At 42.3% G+C, this 22,130-nt stretch overlaps 2 protein-coding genes across 6 annotated transcripts in view; one reads left to right on the top strand and one right to left on the bottom strand.

Moving 5' to 3' along the window:
• Positions 1–12,944, top strand: part of DDX58 (DExD/H-box helicase 58) — a 30,725-nt gene extending 17,781 nt beyond the window's left edge. The window contains 18 exon segments of the mRNA XM_043515472.1: positions 15–117; positions 120–170; positions 1,338–1,439; positions 3,501–3,600; positions 3,602–3,637; positions 5,101–5,141; positions 5,144–5,170; positions 5,173–5,229; positions 6,520–6,634; positions 6,636–6,663; positions 6,833–6,895; positions 6,897–6,924; positions 7,661–7,825; positions 9,838–10,050; positions 11,994–12,050; positions 12,053–12,094; positions 12,320–12,394; positions 12,397–12,944. Of these exon segments, the coding sequence (XP_043371407.1) occupies positions 15–117; positions 120–170; positions 1,338–1,439; positions 3,501–3,600; positions 3,602–3,637; positions 5,101–5,141; positions 5,144–5,170; positions 5,173–5,229; positions 6,520–6,634; positions 6,636–6,663; positions 6,833–6,895; positions 6,897–6,924; positions 7,661–7,825; positions 9,838–10,050; positions 11,994–12,050; positions 12,053–12,094; positions 12,320–12,394; positions 12,397–12,473 (1,380 nt within the window). The 3' untranslated portion in view covers positions 12,474–12,944.
• Positions 12,945–14,224: 1,280 nt separating this feature from the next.
• Positions 14,225–22,130, bottom strand: part of ACO1 (aconitase 1) — a 51,806-nt gene continuing 43,900 nt past the window's right edge. For all 5 annotated transcript variants that reach the window (XM_043515229.1, XM_043515231.1, XM_043515230.1 and 2 more), the window contains exons 16-21: positions 21,131–21,235; positions 20,535–20,677; positions 18,847–18,994; positions 17,344–17,466; positions 15,924–16,109; positions 14,225–14,941 (exon numbers count right to left, since the gene is read on the bottom strand). In XM_043515229.1, the coding sequence (XP_043371164.1) occupies positions 14,828–14,941; positions 15,924–16,109; positions 17,344–17,466; positions 18,847–18,994; positions 20,535–20,677; positions 21,131–21,235 (819 nt within the window). In that variant the 3' untranslated portion in view covers positions 14,225–14,827. The remainder of the gene's footprint in view (positions 14,942–15,923; positions 16,110–17,343; positions 17,467–18,846; positions 18,995–20,534; positions 20,678–21,130; positions 21,236–22,130) is intronic.

Below are 22,130 nucleotides of genomic sequence, written 5' to 3'. Positions count from 1 at the left end.
GTCTGACTGCTCAGATTGTTGGCTTAACAGCCTCTGGCATGGGCAGTGCCAAGACCCTCAAGGAGATGAAAGAATACATCTGTACCCTCTGCGCCTGCTTTGACATAAGTCCTATCTACCATCAGAGAACACACAGGAACTGGAGGAGATTGTATACAGGCCCAAAAAATGTAAATGTTTCAGTAGGAGTGCATCACTGCTAAGGCCCTGGGTCAGTCTAGTGTCTGAGAACAGACTTAACTGCATCCCCATTCAGGACAGCACTTCAATCAAATGCTCCAAATTAAGCAGCATGTGCTTGAGTCCTGTTAACTTCAATGTGACTAAGCCCACACTTAAAAAAAAAAAAAAAAAAAAAAAAAAAAACCAAAAAAGTGTTAACCAATATGGCCTGGGATGGCTCATTTGTACAGAAGCATGACTGTTAAATTCCAAGATAAAATCCTGCCTGCCTCCTGGGCGCCCACTAAGAGCGGGCAGAGGGAGAGCACAAAAGGAGCCATCCCCAGTGTACATGGTCTGAGGGAGGGCTAGATAGAATGGCAGTCCATGTGCTCCTCAGAGTGCCAGGGCAGAGAAGTCTTGCTCCCCAAAGGTGGCTGGACTGTGGATCCGTGTCCCTCAGACCTGACCCATGGATCTGACCAGCTGCATGCCAGGGAGCGATCTGTATGCCATGGGAGCTCTGCCTCTGCATGCCCAAGCCTTTTAGGAAGTGGTGTGCTTTCCTGAGACCAAATGTCTCCCAATGCTCCTGTAGGGCCATGTGACTGCATTGTGCTCCCGAGACGCTCATAGTCAAGCCCCTAGGAAATGCTGCTGCGTGACTGTGTGGTAACCAAGCCTTTACTGAGCATTGTATGAAAAGAAATGAAGGAAGAGGAATGGACTGAAACACATGAGCTGGATGTTAGATGGGAATTTCGTAGAGCTGATGGGCTCTGTTTTCCCCCTATTTCCTAGGTTTGCTTTTTGCAGGTAGTATTTGCAGTGTATTTTTGGTCAAGTAACATAATATCATGAATAGTAAACATGAAATGACGAAAGTCCATTCTTTCTGCACTGATCTTGCCCATAGAATTTTGCCTGTGTAGACCTAGGGATTCTTTCTGTGCATGTATAACTCTGACAATAAAGGCGTATCTAGGTCAGACTTGGCCCTTCCAAAGATCAAAACAACAACCACAGCAGATGTTAGCAAAGAACAGCCATGCCCAGCATTCTTCGGTCCAGGCTCCACGTGAGAAACTTGTGGTGTTTGATCGAGGACCTGGAAACGTTTGTTAATCAGCTTTGGTTTGTGATCTATTGCTAGTCATTCCTTCTTGTGACTCTAGTTTTCAGACTAGTCGGGAAGTGCCCCCAAAACCACTTTATGGACATTATCTCCGTCCTGATGTCTGAGACTGAGGCCCTGGCAAGCAAGATTTACCCAATAGGTAAGATTACACAGAATGCAGAGCAGTGGGAGAGAACTGGGGATTCATTCTTAGACTATATCAATAATGAACTCTTACTGCAGCAGCAGTCATTCCTTCAGCTTCCTTTCCCCTTTTTATTTTAGCTTTTTTCTTTTCTACTATCTTTTAGGTTACACATGGAAAATGAGCTTTGTGCTTATCCTTCAAGCTGTCTTAATTTGTAATGTCACCAATCATTTGACATGTCATGAAACCAGATTGCTTAGTCTGTCAAATAATTTTAAGTAAAAATACCAGAGCCGCCTTTAAAATGCAGTGGGGTTTTTTCCTACAGAAAATGTTCTGGCATGTGGTATTTTTCTGCATTTTTATATGAAACATCTGAGACTATATGCTAAAGGATCACATAATGAGGCCTTAGGCATATTTTCATCTTGACTATTGCAGCATCTTTTCCTATCTCTGTGCTTCCCCCCCCCCCCCCCCCAGCCCCAAGCCTCTCTCAAACTGCAGCTGAAACTTATCTTCCTCTCCTGCTACTCTAACATACACATGGTCTCTTATGCTCCTTAAGTTCGGTCACTGGCTTCCTGTGTGAATTAAGTTCAGCCTCTTTGTCCTTTGAGGTGCCGTATGGCACTGTCCTGCCTACATTTTTACCTCCATGTGCTGCTTCTCTCTATTGTTACTTTGGACTTCTCTTCCCAATTACCTATCTTAAATGTTTCTGTCCCCCACTTACCGTCACGTATGAGCACCTCATAATCTTCAGTGCATCATGACGACACTTGTGAAGATAAATTTTACAGAGGGGGAACCATGTCATGGAGAGACTGTCGGAGAATGAGCCGGGTGGGGTAGCAAAGGAGGCTGCTGTCTGTAGGACCCCAGACTCATTTGTTGCAGAATTTGGAAGGTGTGTGGTGAATATGGCAGGGCTAGAGGATGGATTCATGGCTGAGAGTTGAATGCCACACTAGAGAATTGGATTCTATGCCTGCCTCTGCCAGAGTTCCTGTTTGATGCTGGGCAAATAACTTAAATTTAACTTTTTTTCACACGTGGCCTTGAATTGTGTGTTCCTCCTTGAGTCATCGGGGTTTGATTTACAGAAGTGCCAAGTGCTCACAGCTGCAAATGACATCAATGAGAGTTCTGGTCTGAATAGACAGTGCTACAAAATGCTACATATTCTGAAAAATCAGGTCCTAGGCATCTTGGGCTATGTCTACACTGCACACGCTGCTGCAGCCATGCCATTGTAAGGTATGTGGTGTAGCTGCTCTTTATCACCAGGAGAGAGCTCTTCCAGTGACAAAATAAAGCCACTCCCAACAAGGGGTGGTAGCTTGGTCAGCAGGAGCATCGCTCCCGCACCAATGAAGCACTGTCCACACCAGTGCTATTCATTAACACTTTCATCGTTTGGGGGGGAGGTGGTGTTCATACCCCTGAGCAACACAAGTTTTAAGGATGAAAGCACCAGTGTAGACACAGCCTTGAATTGAGTAACCAAAAGTAGTGGCTATTTGTGACCTTAATCTCTGACTCAGTTCCCCACATGTAAAATGGGGATACCATCCCCACACCTCGCAGGAGAGTTGTGAAGTTAAACTAAGTGTTTTTGCAAAACACTTGGATACTATAATGATGAGCTCAATAGAAAAACCCAGGAGGAAATTAAGGCTGTCTACATTAGCAACTTCTGTTGGTATAACTGCATTGCTCAGGGGGTTTGGAAAATCTACCTTATGACACAGGCCACGCATTGAGGGATAAAATTAAATACTGACTAGCTCCTCCATCAGTGAACAGTATCCATCCTGTGCACTGAATGAGGCAAGGGTCCTATGGAGAAAATAGGATGTGGTGATGTAATTAAAGCCTGTGACATAAAGTGTGTACACAAAGGGGCTGAACTAATGTTGCAAAGGTTTAAATTTCTGGCATTTCAGAACTTTTGAGTGCTTGACTATGCAATCTTTATGTTCTTTTAATATTTATGTAGAGTGCCCTGCATCTTGTTTGGGCTGTTTTTAGTTAGCTGCTAGATAAGATGTTTGCCTGTTTCTGCACCAGATGCATTTTCCCACATTAAATGTTTTGGAACGCAATGCTATGAACAGTGGATCGTTGACATTTGAAAGAAGTGCAGAATGTTGCAACTGCCAGATAAGGATTTGTAGAGCTCTTTTTATTTACACTGAACGCTTACGGGTAAGTGAAAGCCCTCTCCTGTTGCATGTAGAGAGGGATCAGTCCTGTTCACAACAGTGCAGGTGCCTCCAATTAGAAGTAGACTAGGACCCTACACAGTTCCCAGATTTCTGGGTGCTCTTGCCTTTGTAGTAATTATGGGATGATGCAATGGGCCAGATTCTCAGCAGTACAGATTGGCAGAGCTCCACTGGCTTTCCTGCAGAAGGCAGGCAAAAGACCTTGAGTCAGATCCTCAGCAGCATAAATTGGAATAGTTCCACTAAAGCAAAAGAGCTATATCAAATTACACCAGCAATGGATCTGATTCAAGGTCTTGATTGAATTCTTTGTGCTCTAGGGTAACATGTAAAGGACTGCAGCACACTGAGGAAACCTGCAGCCTGTGGCTAATTGCCTGTGGCACCTGGAAACTAGGGATTGTCATTTTATAAAATGTTACTTTTACTTTGCAAACTGTTTTGTATGAAAGACAATATATAAAGTTATATTAAGATCTATGGGTGGAATACATTCCAATGTAGAATGATCAAATAGTTTAAGGGCTTTAGAATACTACAGAAATTGAACATTGGGGGATAGAACTTCAAACATTTTGAAAATAAACCTCCCTTAAGGCATAAGAATATAAATTACAGGGTGATTACTAACAGTGGCATTTGTCCCACAAAAGCTTACGTCCATGCTGGACTTTAAGCAGCTCAATAACTATATTGAACGCAACCCTGAAATGCATGTAAATCCTGTATGATCAGGACCAGTATTTTTGGCTATATCAGGGCCCCGATTCTTACCTGGCTTGCATTCAAACAGAGGTTTGAGTAATCAATTTGAGATTGGAATCAGGCTTCAGCAATTCAAATTGAGAAATCCACTAATTTATTTTCCAGTCTATTTTAGTGGAGAGTGTAAACTTATACTTGTTTGAAAGGAGCAAACACATTTTTAGCACCTCACATCTGAGCTGTATCTTGGATGCTTACTAAAAACTGTACTGTTCAGAGGATACTGCTTGCAGTTACTGTTTTTTCATGTGCTACTGTAGAAGTAACAAGTATTTCAAATGCAGAAGCTTATTTTAGGCCTGGTCTATACTGGGGTAGGGGGAATGGATCTAAGTTATGCAACTTCAGATATGTGAATAACATAGCTGAAGTCAATGTACTTGGATCGACTTACCGTGGTGTCTTCACTGTGATGAGTCAACTGCCACTCCCCCATCAACTCCACCTGCACGCCTCATGGTGCTGGAGTACAGGAGTTGACAGGAGAGCGCTTGGGGGTCGATTGATCGCACCTAGACCAGATGCAATAAATCTATCCCTGCTGGATCAATTGCTGCCCGCCAATCTGGCAGGTAATGTAGATGTACCCTTAGTAAAATTCACTTTTTTCTCCCCCTTACTGATTAGCATTTGGCCTGGAAAAATGAGTGCTTTAAAAATATATTATGCTCTCGAAACAAATACAATGACTCCCTCATCAACAAAGATGCACGGACTCAGTATGCGTGGCCTACTTGACTGAATTTTTCAAGACCTTAGAAGTGGAGGGTTTGAGATAGATCAACAGTTAACAGCAAACTTTGAAGGTACTTCGTGCAGCCCATCTGAAAGGTGCAAGTACCGGGGGGAGGAATTGAATTATTTAAGGTGGTCCAACTTGCTTCTCTTGTATCAGTGTTCAGAGGCTGTAACATTTTGGGGTCCAGACCTTGCAAGCCAGCTGTTTGCATGAAACCATCTTTCAGTACCCATCTGTTGTCCAGCCCAGGAAAAGACCTTTAAAGTTAATGAAAAGTCATTGAGACTTTCCCTGTGCTCCCAGTGTACAAATGTCCTGGCTCATCAGTGGGGACTGAACTTGGGACCTTCAATGCTAAAACCCTGAGCTTCTACCCAGTGAGCTAAAGAAGTAATAACCTTAGCTGTCAGCTGTTGTAGACTCTTATGTGGGTCAGTCGCTAGCAGATAGTCAGTCTCTCTCTCTCTCTCTCTCTCTCGTGTGTTACACAGAATTGGGAGCCTGGGAGGGGGATCAGGAATGCTAGCAACTTCAGAGAGGAGCAAGGGTAGGACACAGCTGAGGAAGCACATGCTGTGCTCTGTGCTACTTGGGCTCGTGCTACACCAGCACTCCTGCAAGTGTTACAGCAATGCCTCTCGGGGGCTGCGATGCTATCCCCCTTCATGAGCTGTGGTTTAATGCCACAATGTAGCCCTGAATTTGGAGAACAGCTGATTAAGAAATCAAGTGTACTAAATTAGGCTCTATGCATCTGATGAAGTGAGCTATAGCTCACGAAAGCTTATGTTCAAATAAATTAGTCTCTAAGGTGCCATAAGTACTCCTCCTCCTTTTTCTTCAAATTAGGCTCTGATTCTGCAACTGATTGTGCTGACTAATTCCCATTGAGGTCTGTGGGGATTCATGTGGAGGCAGGGTCTGCCTGTACAGAGCCAATTGAAGAATCATGACTTTGGGGCTTGTGTACATGGCAAGCTAGGGCACTGTAGAGTCACAGCCTGGCTGGCCACTCGCTAAGCCCTCAGTCAATCAAGAGCCAGCAGAATCAATATTTGTCTTTAAAATACCTGTTTTTTTTTTAAAGCAATTTTCTGGTTTAGATGCCTGCTCAGGGGGTATGTTGTGATTTTTGCTTTAAAATGCAAATGATTCAAAAATAGCTCCATAGGGATGCAGTTATACATATAAAACTTGGTTTCTTTTGTTTTTTAAGAAAACGGTTGAGAATTTTTTTTAAGAAGTTAATGCAAGGGAAAGTCACTTGACATTTGGCTGCTAAATGTGGGTCAGAATGCTGTTTCTGGAATGGATGATGCCAACTGCAATCTGAGGAGGTCAACATTTTTTCTTTCAGCTAAACAGGAACTGAGAGAGGCCTCGGAAGATGAACTGAATGAGAATCCCAAACTGGAGGAGCTCACCTTCATCCTGAATGAAGAATACTGCCTAAAGCCACAGACCTGCACCCTTCTTTGTTACCACAAGAGCTCTAGTGTCTGTAAGACCTCTCTCCAACACTACTAAAAAGGGGCAACTGGGAAAATAAATATAGGGTAGCATGCCTAGCAGCCTGCCTGGGCTGCGCTTATTGCATATGCCAGGGCTCCTTGCATCCTTTTGTGTCCAAGAGTTTGGAAAGGATTACTAACGGGGGTTTTACTTCACAGGCCTTGAAGAAATGGATTGATGAAAATCCTACACTCAGCTACCTAAAACTGGATACATTGATAGGGGCGTAGCAAAAGAAACTAGCAAACAGGTATGGGAGTTTGCACTGAGGAAGTAAGTTGTTAACCATGTGTTCCCAGACCACTTAAATTTATGACATCATCTCTGTAGTCAATTTCCATGTTCCAGAACAAGCAAATGCCCAAACCACTACTACAATTCCTTCCTCAATATTAGGGAGGGATATGAAACGTACAGGAGATCTTACCACATCTAGAAGGGCTCCTGCTTCTCCTGCTAGAACCTCTGGTTAAAACGCTAGGTGCATTAGCAACAATGCTCTGCTATGCAGTGCTGCTAGATAATTTTAACATCTCTCATCCTCTACTCAGAGCAATGCAGTGGGTGTTCCCTGCTTCATTTGCAGCTCACTCAGTTTCCCTGTGTTTTGGAGATACTTTTTAAAAACTTGACTGCATGAAATGGAGTAAATCTGACTTATTTTGAGAATTTTAGATTTTTTTTAAATAACCAGGGAACAGGCTTTCATTAAAACCACTTTTTTAAAAGGACAACTTCAAACACTTGGAAGTGTAAAATGTTGCTTGCCGAAGTGATTGTGTGACACCTTACATGAGTCCCTCTGTTAGATATTGTGCAGCTTTCTAGTCCTCAGTCAGCCAGCTGTATATCCTGATTTGAGGCATTTCTTTCAGGCTGCAGAGCAAATGGACTGACTTTTGGTACTGACTGCAAGGATAATGTGTATTTGATTTAGGAACTTTTCAGCATCTGATTGTGAATTGTATTCTGACTTTATACTGTAGGTATGACACTCTCAAATCAAAAGGGCATACTGGACTTACTCAAAACCAACAGTAACAGTAAAATACTACCTACAGCTGTTGCTGAGGAAGGGATTGATATTGCTCAGTGCAACCAGCTTCTCCTCTATGAAGACTCTGGCAATGTCACCAAAATGATCCAAGTCTGAGGTATGGGTCACCGGAGCTTAAACTAGTATCACGTGACCATGATATAGGTCTAGAAAACACTCCAGTCAGCCCCTCTGGCTGGCTGTTCTGTTTACTTTAGGCTTCGTATGTGTATCTTACTCTTATTTCTCTCTCCCTCTGAGTGCTTTCAGATGAATGAAGGGTCAGGACAAGTCTTCCTAGCTATTTGTCATAGGACAGAAGAGCCATTGATTAGATTCGTGTGTGTGTGTGTGTGTGTGTGTGTGTGTGTAAATTGTACACATCACACAATGGTGCTACACTTTCAAGGAACATCTCTTACGCATGCATTTGTGCAAGCAAATATATAGAAATATGCACAGAAGAATTTAACTGGAAGTGCAATGGAAATTCTGCAAAACATGCCCCCATAGAGAATTCAGAAAACGCCATTAAGGGCATCTCGCGTAGTTGCTTGGCCCTTCTACACAGTTCTTTGCATATGGGCACAATCTATCCCTAAACTTGTGTAACACAGTGCCCTCAGGTGGATTATGGGAAGTGTGGCCTGAACCTGGGACTCCTGCATTTAAAAACAAGTGTTTATTCATAAAACACTATGTAGTCCAGCCACTGGAGGGTTCTACTCTATAAATGGGAGTTACACTTTCACCTATGAAAGGGTCATAAATTACCCAACCCTTTTTAAAAACTCCTCTGCAATATTTAATTCTGTGAGCTGAGTATGTAATCAGGCTATCACAGTAGCAGCCGTGTTAGTCTGTATTCGCAAAAAGAAAAGGAGTACTTGTGGCACCTTAGAGACTAACAAATTTATTAGAGCATAAGCTTTCGTGAGCTACAGCTCACTTCATCAGATGCATTTGGTGGAAAAAACAGAGGAGAGATTTATATACACACACACAGAGAACATGAAACAATGGGTTTATCATACACACTGTAAGGAGAGTGATCACTTAAGATAAGCCATCACCCACAGCAGGGGGGGAAAGGAGGAAAACCTTTCATGGTGACAAGCAGGTAGGCTAATTCCAGCAGTTAACAAGAATATCAGAGGAACAGTGGGGGGTGGGGTGGGAGGGAGAAATACCATGGGGAAATAGTTTTACTTTGTTCAACATTGATGTGAAATGGTTATTTTAGTCATTTAAAATTGACCTTTCATTTGAGTGAGCCCCTGGCTTTTGGGGTTTATAATCACACTCAGTCATGGTTTTATTGTTACCCATTTTTGTATTAAATTACCTCAAAACTAGACTTAAAGTGGTGAAGGAAAAAGATCTCTTGCTACAAGGGCAGTTGTAAATATCTGGAAAAAAGTTGGGCAGATTAACTCCACTTAAAATTTTTGGAACTCAAACTAAATGTGAGTAATGGTTGGTTCTGACAAAACCTTTTAAAAAGCAGAGGATAACATGGGAATCCTATGAGTTGTTATTATTATTTATTATTAGTTTAGTGTCTGGCTCTACTGTGATACAGTTGAGAGCAGGGATACATTATGCTAGGCATTTGAAAAAAATACATAGTGAAGAGACCATCTTTCCCCAATAGTATTTCCTACTGTCAACTATGAGTTTTTTCATTTTGATGGTAATCCAACAACAGGACAGATAGCTAATGGATGTTCATCTCAGGCTTGTTCTTCAACTAGCCATACAGATCTTTCTAAAAGAAACCACCAAGACAATATACAGTGGTGCTGGCCACAAAATATCTGAGCTAATCACCCCTGAAGGCCTCATGTACTGTGTTACACATTGGCACAGACAAAACACATATAACATAGGGTAGGGTCTCTAACTTCAAAAATTCATAGAATGCTTGTTCGGATTAAGAGGGTCTGAGCCCAGTGAATTTTAATTGGGAGGCTCTTCTAAACATTTGTAGTCACTGCAGCTTGGGAGTGGGTAAGGGACACATGAGGAACCATGCAGAAGCATAATGTTTCCAATGTCTCCATGCCTGCATTGAGACCCAGGCTTTGTGGGACAGCCAGTTTGCTGTTTTTGCTCTGGTCTCTATAGACAGTTTCATAAAAGGGCTTCCTGTCACTCACATGTCATGGAAGCAAAAGACAGCAAGTGCAAGCAAAAGCGAAGTGGCTGAGAATGAGAGAAACAATAAGGAGGAGATGATGAACAAAGCCGTTGAGCAGCTGCAGGAGTGGGATGAGGAAACCTTTGCAAGGAAGGTGGGTCCACTCGCTGCCATTCTGCATGGTCCAAATCCAAACAGACCCTAAACTGGCCAATGTCACAGGGCTCTCTCAGCTGCACTGAGTATTCACCCTGTGCACAGACAAAGCTCAAGGCCTTTGCTGCACCTGTGAACTGGGAGCCAGTGCGAGGGATAAATTTCTCCTTGTATGTGCTAATCCATTGTGTAGTGTTGCTGTGTGCTGTTTCACCCCAATGGTAGCTGTGGAGCATTGGTGGTCAAATGGGTGTTATAGCGACCTATTTGCATAGCAATATATGGACACTTATTTTGCAGTTGTTCAGTACAGTAAATTAGCATATCTGCATGGGGCTGTGGGTAGGCTCATTGGTATTGAAGAAATTTCTGAGGGCTTGGTTACACTTGCAAGTTAGAGCACATTAAAGCAGCCCCAGGTACCCTAACTCCCGACCTGTCCATACTGGCAAGGCACGTAGAGTGCCTGGATGCTGCAGCTGGAGTGTTCCTGGTAATACACTTCTCCTGGAGGTGGAACGCTTGCTGCACCCCGGCTGAAATGCCCCGATGTCTGTGTGAACGAGGTGTTGCATTACTGGGCTCTGATCAGCCTCTGGAAATGTCCCATAATCCCCTTAAATCAAGTGGCAACTCGCTGTAGGAGTGCAGATATCCCCTTTCAAAGCTCTCTTTCTGACAGCCAGCTCTTATCTGCTCCAGGACAAAGCAACTGTGTGTGTGTGTGTGAGAGAGAGAGAGAGAGAGAGCGTGAGCAAGGTGGGGGCTGGGAGGTCTGCTGCTGTCTGAACTTACAAGACTGCATGCTGACACGCTTTCAGCCCCCCAAAAACCCACACATAAAACAGTCCCTGTCACACTCCTCCCCCCCCCCCCCTTTGAAAAGCACATTGCCACCACTTGAATGCTGGGATAGCTACCACAATGCTCTGCGCTCTCTGGCATTACAAGAGCTGCTAATGTGGCCATGCCAGTGCGCTTGAATCTGATGGTGTGAGCATGCTGCTGTTCTTTCCCTGCTGTGGTCTCTGAAGGCTGGTTTAACTCCCAGGGCTCTACATCTGCAAGTGTAGCCATGCCCTGAGTTGATGACTGAAACCAGTTTAAGCCTAAGTAGTTTGTTGTGTCCACACTGGGTATTCTGATTCATGTTCTGAAACGTTCCAGATTTGCTCTGGGTCTACACTAGCAATAGCCAAACCTACAGAGAGGACACTGATTTCACAGCTCCCTGAAGCTGTGGATTCTGGAAGATTTCAAAGGACCACTGGTGAGCAGGTGGGGACTGTAGGAGGATGGCTCTTTTGAATGGTGTTTAGGCTGCTGGCAGCCTAGTCCAGACAATATTTTGACACACACACAGAGCATACTTGTAAAGCCCATGGTTTATCTCCTACATCTTAGAACTGAAAGTCTCCTATGTGGAGAAGGTCAGAGAGATGCTCTCCTTCATGAATATTGTCCCAGTATTGGTGTCTGACTCCAGCTAAGTCTGGCCCAATCGGCAAAGCTCTATCCACTTAAATACCAAAATTAACTTTGACCACTGTTGAACTGCAGAAACGAAAAGCAGCAGGTGTCTAACATTGGCCAGGATCTGGGCCTATGAGAGAGTATTGCGTTATAGTGAGCATGGTGATGTCAGAGCCCTGAGGCTCCGACATAACAAATCTGCCCTGAGCATGCTCGAAGTGGGAGCTACAGGTACTCAAGCCATGAAAAGGGTCCCAATTCAGGCACCCAAAATTTGTTGGCACTTTTCAAAAGTGCCAATCCTATTAGCTCCTGTGTCAGAATTAGAATAGTTGACCCAACTCTGCTGCCAAGTAGGCTATGAGGGTAAAATGCTATGGGATTCTCTAATGAAAGGCACTCATGTATGAAGGCCAACAAATGGAAATTTAGGAATTATGATAAATTTCTGATATTAAGCTACATCTAATATTTTTACTGTCATTTTTAGGAGTCTCATGTGCCCTGTTTTAAGGAACATTTTCTAAGCCTCTCCAAAAACCAAGCTGCTATGAAAACTTTGAGAAGAAATGTACTGCTGGGACTCCAAGTGCCAGCATGACTGGGGAATCACAGGTTTCAGAGTAGCAGCCGTGTTAGTCTGTATTCGCAAAAAGAAAAGGAGTACTTGTGGCACCTTAGACTAACAAATTTATTAGAGCATAAGCTTTCGTGAGCTACAGCTCACTTCATCGGATGCATCCGATGAAGTGAGCTGTAGCTCACGAAAGCTTATGCTCTAATAAATTTGTTAGTCTCTAAGGTGCCACAAGTACTCCTTTTCTTTTTGGGGAATCACAGCGAGGTACAAGACATTTGATGACTTCCCAGTGATCAAAATTGAAAGCTTTGTGGTGAAGAATGTCACAACTGGGAAACTGTTTTCCAGAAATGGAGGGATGTGGATTTTGCAATGAGGGAATTTGACATTAATGAAATGTCCAGTACAGAGTGAATAACAACTGGTTCATCACCCTACTGGGTGAACTATTTCATGGGCAAATGGCAGCACTTGCTTAAAGGGGGCTCTGCAGTCTTTCATAATTCTATTAATACTCAGTTCAAGTGGATGGATGTAGACTAATAATGCTCTAAGAACTATTGTATTTCATGCCATGGCTGATACTTTTTTTTTGCCCATTTTACCTCTGGCATTCTTTTATGTACACTCCCTCTTGTCACCTCCAACAGACTAGTAAGAATACTTCCTAATTTGTACTGACTGCATGCTTAGTTAAGTCTTCACCTCTGCAAAATAGCTTGTGTGGGGGGGAAACAAATTGAGTACCTAATCAAACTTAAAACATGTAGATAGTGAGGTGGAATTCTAGAAGTGAACAGTTGAAGTTGCATGTTTTGCAGCTATTTGTTCATGTTGCACTTTATGCAGACCATGTAGCCTGAACTCATTAAATCTTAAATTCAATTCACCTCTAGATGTCATTTATGCTAGGATGTAGAGTTGTTTACAGGTGAAATACAAAGCATGTTGGTTCCTTCACAGTAAGGAACTGAAGTCTGATTTAAAACAGATTCAGCTTTCTGGATTTAGAGACTATCCAGTCCACCTCACAGCACACTAAATTAGGGACCAAGAGTAATGTTTGGCTTTCAACTAAACACTTTTAGATTTAAAAAAAAATCCTGTTCAGAAATGTTAGGCCGCTTACCTCCTGTGCAACTGCGGCTACTTGGTCTCCTAGTGGGAGGCAGGTCTAGCCAGAACTGACTTAAAGTCACAGCAAGAGCTCCCATTATATCTGCAAGAAGTTTGCTTCATCCCTCCCCTTAGACAAATAAAATCCACTGTATTAGCTGTATCCTAATAGACAAGGATAAACAGTTCCTTTGTTTTCAATGTACTTTTAGGAGGAAAACTCTCCATAGTTGTCAGTGGCAGCTGTTTAACACGTGTGCACTGCTAACTAAGTGTCTACTTAAACTTATTGTGCTACTCATCAGTATTGCTCTGTTAATGCCTCATGAAAATGGATGCATTTAAATAAAACTTTAATGGAAGTGCGATTAGTAATCCATAATTAAGCAGTCTTTCTACAGACTGGTTGCTTCCTGCAGCAAAATTGAATTGTTAGAAGACTGAACCTGAGCATTTGACTATTTCCATTGTTACACCATTACTTTCCTGCTTTAGGAGTTGAGAAAATTCCCCTTCATAAAGCAAGTGTTTTCTTATCCTTCTGACAATCTTTGGTACTACATTTAAAGCACACTAGCTGGGTCTATGCAGATAAACTAGTGCATGTTACCCCACAGATGTTCACAACAGTCCCTCATTATAGCTTTGAAAATGTCCTCTCCCCCAGTAGTTAAATGGGAGGAGCCTCTTTAGTAGCACTTAGTATGTTCCATGTTTTGGAAGCCACTACAACCAGTGTGTATGCAGCAAGGTCTCGTGTGTAGGTAGTGGACACTTTTTTTTATTTAAAAACCAAAATTGTGGATGCTTTATTTAAAAACCAAAATTGTGGAGCCTTCAAAGAGCCACAAACAATAGTCTTCTAGCAATATTAGCATTACAACATGTTGCAGTATTTTTGTAATACAGGTAAGATGCAACTACTGCTAACTTTTTTTTGTAGGTTGGATGTTTATCCCTGAACTAAACCATCAAACTCATCTTTAGCAAGAGGGTGATAGTATGTTTGAGAAGTAAAGTCAGTATGCAAAGAAAGTCCAAAGCTATAGTGAAATTTTTGAAAATAGATTTTAATCTCTTAGAAATGTCTCCCAAAAAGGTCCACTGTCACAACAAAACCTAATGCTTAGAGAAGACATTCTTAAAGGAAGATAATTCACATTTTGTAGTTAAGAGCAAGCTAAACAATTTACTAGTTTCAACATTAGCCACTCAAGGAGGGAGTCTGATCAAATGCTGTTTAAATAGGGGGAAGGAGCCAACCCCTGACACTTAATCCAGAATCAGGGGAAGGGGGCTAAAAAAAATCCCAGTGTACCCTGTCAGTTTCTGGGAAATTGAAATGAGCATAGGACTGTATCTGACTGACAGGTGTCAAACAAAATGCACCATGTACAAATCAGGCTTTGGCAGTGGTTATAGATCCACTTTCTGCATCACCCCATGATAGAATAGTCAGTCGAGCCACCATACAAAAAATAAAATGATTGTGTCAGGAAACTGAACACATTCTACCTTTGTAAACAAGCCCCTGGGTAATACAGTCCACAAGGAGACAAATGATTTCATGGTTTAGACTTCTAAGTTCTGTGATTATTGGGCATTCTCATGTGGCCATCAAAGGCAGGTTTCTAACTGGACAGTTGATTTAATTAGGACGCCATTTTACGGATCATGTAGTTCAGGATGCCACCATTGCGGAAATAAGTGAGCTCCACATCAGTGTCAAACCTCATAATGGCTTGGAAGGTTTTCCCTGTATCCAGCTGTGGGGATTAGAGAGAGACAACATTAACAGTACATCCTGCTGTTTGACTAAGTTCTGCCAGTGTGCCAAGTGCAACAGGATCTGCTAGTGAAAGGAGGATTATTTCCCACATACAGCTGGAAGCCATGCTTTAGTAACAAACAACATTAAGTAACCAGTAATGTGCAGAAGTGCCAGAGTCAGATACAAAGCCCCAATAACTTATCTCCAGGAGCATGAACATTTGTATCCCTTCAAGTGGCTAACTTTGTTTTTAATATCTAAATTCTTGGCTGCAGTAACGTGGCAAAAATATTCTACTGTTTTTGCAGCCTCATTCTGTGGTGTTGGCACAGAGATAGGGAACCAGGAAAAAAAATCAGTTATAAAAGGTTAATCACAGTTTCTATACTAAACTGTACAAGCTAAGCATTTCCCCAAGGTACACACATTTTGTGGACTGAGATATATTTTTAGTTTCAAATGCATTAAATGATGAACTGGGATTTGTAGTTCTTCCCCTGTGGGGGGGGTGTGTGTATATGTATTTTTTTAATTAAGCAGTCTCCTACCTGCAGCATCTTAAACATAATGAGACTTATTTGACTACTTCAAATTCTACACTATAGCAAAAGTGGTGGAGCCCTCAAATGTTGGAAATCTCATCTAAAAATGTGCTCACCATTTGTTTGGACCTAGTGTATTTAATGCTTACAGTTTAGCTGTATGTTGCTATTACATGGCACTGACAGTTGGGCAAAGTATGTAATTTATATGGGTGAAGGAAGTCAAAGTTAAGATTCAGGGGACTGCATCAGTATTGTGTCGTTGCATGAAGTACACTTTATGGATTTCATTCTATGCCACAGCATCTCTGTATGAAGGTGTCACTCACACAACAAGCTTTACACCATAGCAGCAGCTGGATGGTGAGAAAGAGTTTGAGGGACTTGCTAACTCAAGGGTGCTTCTGAAAATCCAACCCACAGAGTTCTGATTACCTTGATCTGGACATTCATCCTTGGTGCAAGTTCTGCAGGAATGACAATTGTGTAACGTTCCCGTCCTGTGAGACCTAGACTCTCAGCATCCTCTCCGGGCAGATACTGCAGGGGAATCACTCCCATTCCTACCAGGTTACTGCGGTGAATGCGCTCATAGCTCTCAGCAAGGATGGCTTTGATTCCCTGGGAAATGCAAACATTCAGCTGTCTTTACTGTAGTTTTAGAATAGTCCTATACGAGAGGTTGGGAGAATTCTCCTTATTACCAGAGTTTTATAGGCAGAGATTTGCAAAAGTGACTAGTGATTGTATTCCAACCACCCCCAAGGGGCCTCATTTTCAGAGGGCGTGCTCAGCCTGGATTATTCAGAAAGTGCTCCTTTAAAGGTATTGTATATTGGGGCCTATGAAATAAAGACTCACAGCATACACAGGCAGCCTGAGTATACTTGTGCTCTGGGCCACATGACCTTTGTTCTGTGGATAGATGTTGGTTTATATTGAGCTCTCTACTACTAAGTGCTGCACTGTTTTGTTTTTTTAAATAGTCACACCATTGATCATATGTAGTACAGCAATCCCTTAAATAACTCCCAGTTTCAACAGAAACTTGCACTTTTCCCCAAGAGGTTTGGTTTGAATGAAAAAGTGTAGAAAACACACCAAAGCCCCACTGAAGCTAAGGACAAGACTCCATTGGGTAGTTTAACAGCACATAAGAGCCCCCCCCCCCACCGACTGCATCCTGTCAGCATTTGGTATCATACAACCACAGGACAAAGATAGTCATTGCCCCACAGAGCTCAAAGTTCAGGTAAATAAGTAACCGTTACAATTTCCACACCTTTTTGGTTGGAGTGTCATGCACAAACCAACCTCAATTAAGCTCAGGGGAATAATTTGCAAACAGCCTGTAGTATGCAATCTCTCGCTTTTGGTGGGTGGTTATTTGTAGAGTGGTGTTGGTCCTCTCAGTTGTATGCTATTGTTTCTACAATAGGGAGTCCTGTTTATGTGTGAAACTTACCTGTTTACTGGGCAAGTATGAATTTCCTTAGGAGGGATAACTGGCTAGCTCTTGTTGTGGGCTGCAACACTGCTGGTATCGCAAAGTCTCTGCTGTGCATATAACGATTTGCTTTGTTCTCAAAGTCAAATCAGTTTTCCCAGTAGGAGCCCCTTCCTAACCAGCATAGGCAATCTGAATTCTCCTCTCATTTGGTTTAAGAGATTGACAGTAACATTCTACTTTGAAGGAGAGAGAGAGACACAGACACACCTTGGAATATTCCTTCTGAATTTACATTCTTCATCTTTGACAGGGAGTTTGGGCACAGGATGCTTACAAGCATGTAGGAAAAATGAACAACGAAGGGTGATTCTAACTTCTCCACTTGCATTTATTACAGTCACTCACCAGTAGAAAAGGGCCCTTTGCGGCCCAGTCCCTGGAGCTTCCTGAGCCATACTCCTTGCCAGTCAGCACAATCAGGGGATGGCCAGCCTGCTTGTACCTCTCAGCAGCATCATATACATCCAGCTGGAAGGAATACCAGATACATTAGATGCCTCGTAGGGACATAGCTGTGTACGAAGTGAAGAGCTCTGCTGCTTCCAAGTCTATCAGAAGGGTGCTCTAAGAACGTCATACATGTGCGAAATACCACCATTCAGCATAGAGCTAGCCCACAACCCCATGAAAGTGTGCTTTGCTCAGAAAGTGAGGGGCTACAGATGGAGTACTAGAACATCATGTAGCGACAAGGCTGTGTCAACACAGCCTTGTCAGTAAAAGTCAGCAAATGTGAACGCTCTTTTGAGGTATTTTGTCAGTGCTGACAAAATACTTCCAGCCCCGTGAGCAGCATAAGCTTTGTCGGCAGGAGGGTGCTCCTGGCAACAAAGCCGCATTCACACTGCCGCTTGCGTCAGCAAAACTTTTGTTTTGGGGGGAGGGGGGGAGGGGGCTTTAAGTACCCATGAAAGACAAAAGTTTTGGTGACAACAGTGCAGTGTAGACATACCCATAGTGTCCCGTCCCAACACCAATCTCTCTTCCTATAGTATTAGCCAGTTACAGCCCTGCCGGTATTACACTGTGTATTCTCTCTTCACTGGTGCCCTGAAGAGCACAGGTGCTATTGGCAGAGCTGCAAATAGCCAATAATAGTGGAGGATGTCTTTTTATGTTGGGATGAGAGCTGGCAAAGACTACATGTCTACACACCCATGCTGTTAGAACGCTGTTGAGAGAGAGAGAGAGAAAGAAATCTTTCTCTCTAGAGAGATCTCTAGAAATATACATCTAGCTAGCTATATATATATAGATCTGTAGAGCCTCAGAATTATGAGCCGACCATCTCATTTGGAACCAGAAGTATGCAATCAGGCAGCAGCAGAGATTAAAAAACTAAATACAGTACAGTGTTAAACAGTAAAGGGAAATTTTAAAGATCTGACAAGCTAAGAACTGGTTGTGTGCTTGTTTCACTTAAAGCAGGATGGCTAAAAGCAGCATTTTTCTTCTGCATAGTAAAGTTTCAAAGCTGTATTAAGTCAATCTTTTGTTCAGAATTATGAACAACTTCCATTCCTAAAGTGTTTGTAACGCTGAGGGTTCTATGGCATAGATATTGCTACACACAGAATATACAGAATGATAAATCTATAAAGATGTATTCTCTAGAGCGAGATCTCATATTTTAAAAGGACAGATTCTCAGTAAGTCAGCAGAGTTCCACTGAAGTCATTGGCCCTACATCAACTGACACTCCCACTATTCTCTACTCTAGATGAGGATCTGACCTAAAAAAACTAGGAAATAGCCCCCAACCACTTAAATCCAAAGTAACTACTGCAGGCAAACTAGTTAGGTGCCCCGGGGTAGGCAGCCCCAGTGTGGACCAAGCAGTGTACTCACTGTTTCTCCAGAAGGGAAGTGGATGGTCTGGGGTGCCTGCTTATTGATTAATTTGTTTGACAAGCGAATATTTGCAAATGTTCCTCTGACCATGACAGCATCATTACCTCTGCGGGAGCCATAAGAGTTGAACTCTCTAGGAGTCAAGCTATTAGAAAAGAAAGACGCTGGTGTTTATTTTTAAACTGAAGTGGCTGCATGAATTAACAGATGTGAAGAGGCATCTCTGAAGCTAGATCCAGCCATTTTTGGATGGTTTGAAAGTTCTCTCCTAGCACTCACATGGTTCCCAGCAGCATAGTATGGGACCAGCTGCCAGTTCATTATTTCTGTTTTAACATCTTTGTTACCAATCCACTGTAGCACATGCATGTAACCTAGACCTAGCCAGAGAGGCTGCCAAAGCACTGTTACCCCAAGCAACATACATGAGTGGTGCTATGATAAAAGGAAACAGGCTGCATTTAGCCACAAGAACCAATAGCAATCCCTTCCAATTAGCTGCTACTTAATCACCACCACCGCTTACTTCTGTTGCTATAGCACCTACGGTCCCCGACCAGAGCCCCATTATGCAAGGAATTGTTCAAATCAGTAGAATTTGAGCTCTTGAGGGCAGGCTAACAGATACAGAGGGGAAAAGGTAATACTAAGAGTGGTTGTACATGGCAATATTAATTTATACAGATAGCATAAGACTTATATATGACCCCCAAACAAACACACACAGGTCTCCTTCTAACTGAGCCAGTAACACAGACACCAAGCATAGAGCAGGGCTGTTTGTACTGGGATCTATCCAAAGTGTTACTTTAACATGCTATATTTGTTTTGCAACTTGTGTATGGGACTTGAACCCATGAAGCAAGAGTAATTTGCATTCAGTAACATCTGGTACATTAGCACATTTCATTTAAAAACCTGTTGAAAGGTTTTTGTTACAAAAGCAGTGATTTAAAAAAAAAGTATTGTAGTTTTCAGAAACAAAATTCATGCCACTCAGAGAGATGGACTAGAGATTAGACACACAACACTGTGCATGAAATAGAACAGGGAGTCAGGCCGGAGAGAAGATTCCAACATTAGCCCAAGGCCTGGTAGACAAAACCCCAGACCTCCCATATAACAGTAAAGCAAGAGCGCAATGTTCTCAAGCCTGTGCCAGTGGCAGCAGCTGCACTGACCAAGGAAGAACATCTGAACTCAAGAGCTTCTGTAGCTCAGGAAGTCCTGGTTTGACCAATGAAGGAGTCCTATATTATAGAGGAAATGTGTTTAAGGTCAAAGCTTGGTCCCACTGAAATCTATGAAAGTTTTGCTGTTGACTTCAATAGAACCAAGATTTGGCTGGATTATCTGGAAGGGAAATGGCTCCCTATTATCTCTGCCCTGGCTGACCCAGTTCATACTGTAGCATGAAGCAAAAAAGGTCAAGGGAGGATGTGAGGTGAGAGTTGTTCGCTTGCCTTGTGGTCCTAGGAAGGCAGCTGCTCTGGACAGTAGAAGGAGCAGCTCTTTCTGAAGAGTTTCTGACAAGTGCAAGGAGGTGAAAACAGCAGAGTGGGAAGGCACGTGAATTTCAACCCTCTGACTTGCACAATACAATCATTGAACCACAGAGCGAGAGGGGAAAGGAGCAAAAAGGATGTGTATGAGAAGGAAAATATAAAGCATTTAACTTGACTTACCTTCTGCTAGTTAAATAACGAGCAGCAGGACTGTTCCTTGCTATATTCCCAGCTGGAGATATGTGGTCAGTTGTTACAGAATCTCCCAAATTTAAGAGCACGTAGGCATCAACTATGGATTTAGGGGGCTGAAGCTCCAAAGTCTACCAAGCAAACAAAATGCAACAAATTTATATATATATATATATATATATATATATAAAAGATTAGAATGAAAGTGACCCAGAATTTGTTGAGTTTGTTGAAAAGGGTGGGAGGTGCACTAAAAGGTAGCTAACCTAACCAGTCAAAAAAAAATCCACCCGTTCTTCAAACAAATCCGCACCCTCTGAATATTCATTAGTTGTGCTTGAGTGTTTTTTTTCCCCCCTTTGGATCTAAGCTATTTTTGAATGTGAAAAGATCACACTGAGGGACTATGAGAGCACAATTTGACCAAGTTACACAGGTGGAGGTCTGGAATAAGTTATCACATCAGTGGATTACTCCAACTATACACCATTTTACAGGAGAGTTTGGCCCTGAATATAGTGTAACTGCCCTGGAAGTGAACAGAAAATCTTTTGGAAAGGAGAGGAAAAAAAAAATGTACCTACCAGGTTCTCAAAGAAAGGGGGTGATTTAATGTATGTAGATTTGGGATTCCAAGTATATAGTTTATCTGACGGAGCATCTAAGGCATTCCAGGATTCATTTACTGTCTGAAAAACAGAAACTAACATTACATTTTCCAGAAGTATTTAAGTGACTTGGAAGCCTAATGACAGGTTTCAGAGTAGCAGCCGTGTTAGTCTGTATTTGTAAAAAGAAAAGGAGTACTTGTGGCACCTTAGAGACTAACAAATTTATTTGAGCATAAGCTTTCGTGAGCTACATCCAATGAAGTGAGCTGTAGCTCACGAAAGCTTATGCTCAAATAAATTTGTTAGTCTCTAAGGTGCCACAAGTCCTCCTTTTCTTTTCGGAAACCTAAGTGACTTTTAAAAATAGGACTTGGGCACTTTTGCAAATGTTCTCTCCCTTACTGCGTTCTTAAATGCATGATGGAAAAGCTTTTTACAACAATATGCAATTGTGTGCTTCTGTGCTATCATCTAGAGTACTGAAACAAATTAACGTCACACCTTCTCTTCATTATAAATCAAAAAATTACTCATCCAGCTGACTATTGTCTATAATACATTGTACACACTCTGAGAATACTTTGCTGTTCTACCGTGCTTTCCATAAGAGAATCTCAAAGCACATTCAAAGAATTAGTGAATTAAGCCTCAATACCCCCATGAAGGCAGGAAAGTATGGCTAATACACATTTTCTGGTTTTGCTATTAACATTCAATTAAGCCACTTGCGCTCTAGCCAGAAATACCTACTGAGACTGAACATCTCACTTTCTAACAGAGTCCTGGGGCAAGAGAGAGAGCAATACCATCTATAGGATTACATTAAGCAAAGCACCGTGGAACAGTGACAACCATTTAATCTATTGGAATTAGCCAGTTACACATCATTTTACTTTTAACAGCAGTAGCAGGGTAAGTGGGAAAAATATACGTAAGAACGACCATACTGGGTCATACCAAAGGTCCATGTAGC

Source organism: Dermochelys coriacea, chromosome 5 (assembly GCF_009764565.3).
Source record: "Dermochelys coriacea isolate rDerCor1 chromosome 5, rDerCor1.pri.v4, whole genome shotgun sequence".
NCBI lineage: Eukaryota > Metazoa > Chordata > Testudines > Dermochelyidae > Dermochelys > Dermochelys coriacea.
The sequence above is the reverse complement of the archived record's forward strand: the minus strand, read 5'-3'. Positions and strand labels throughout refer to the sequence as shown.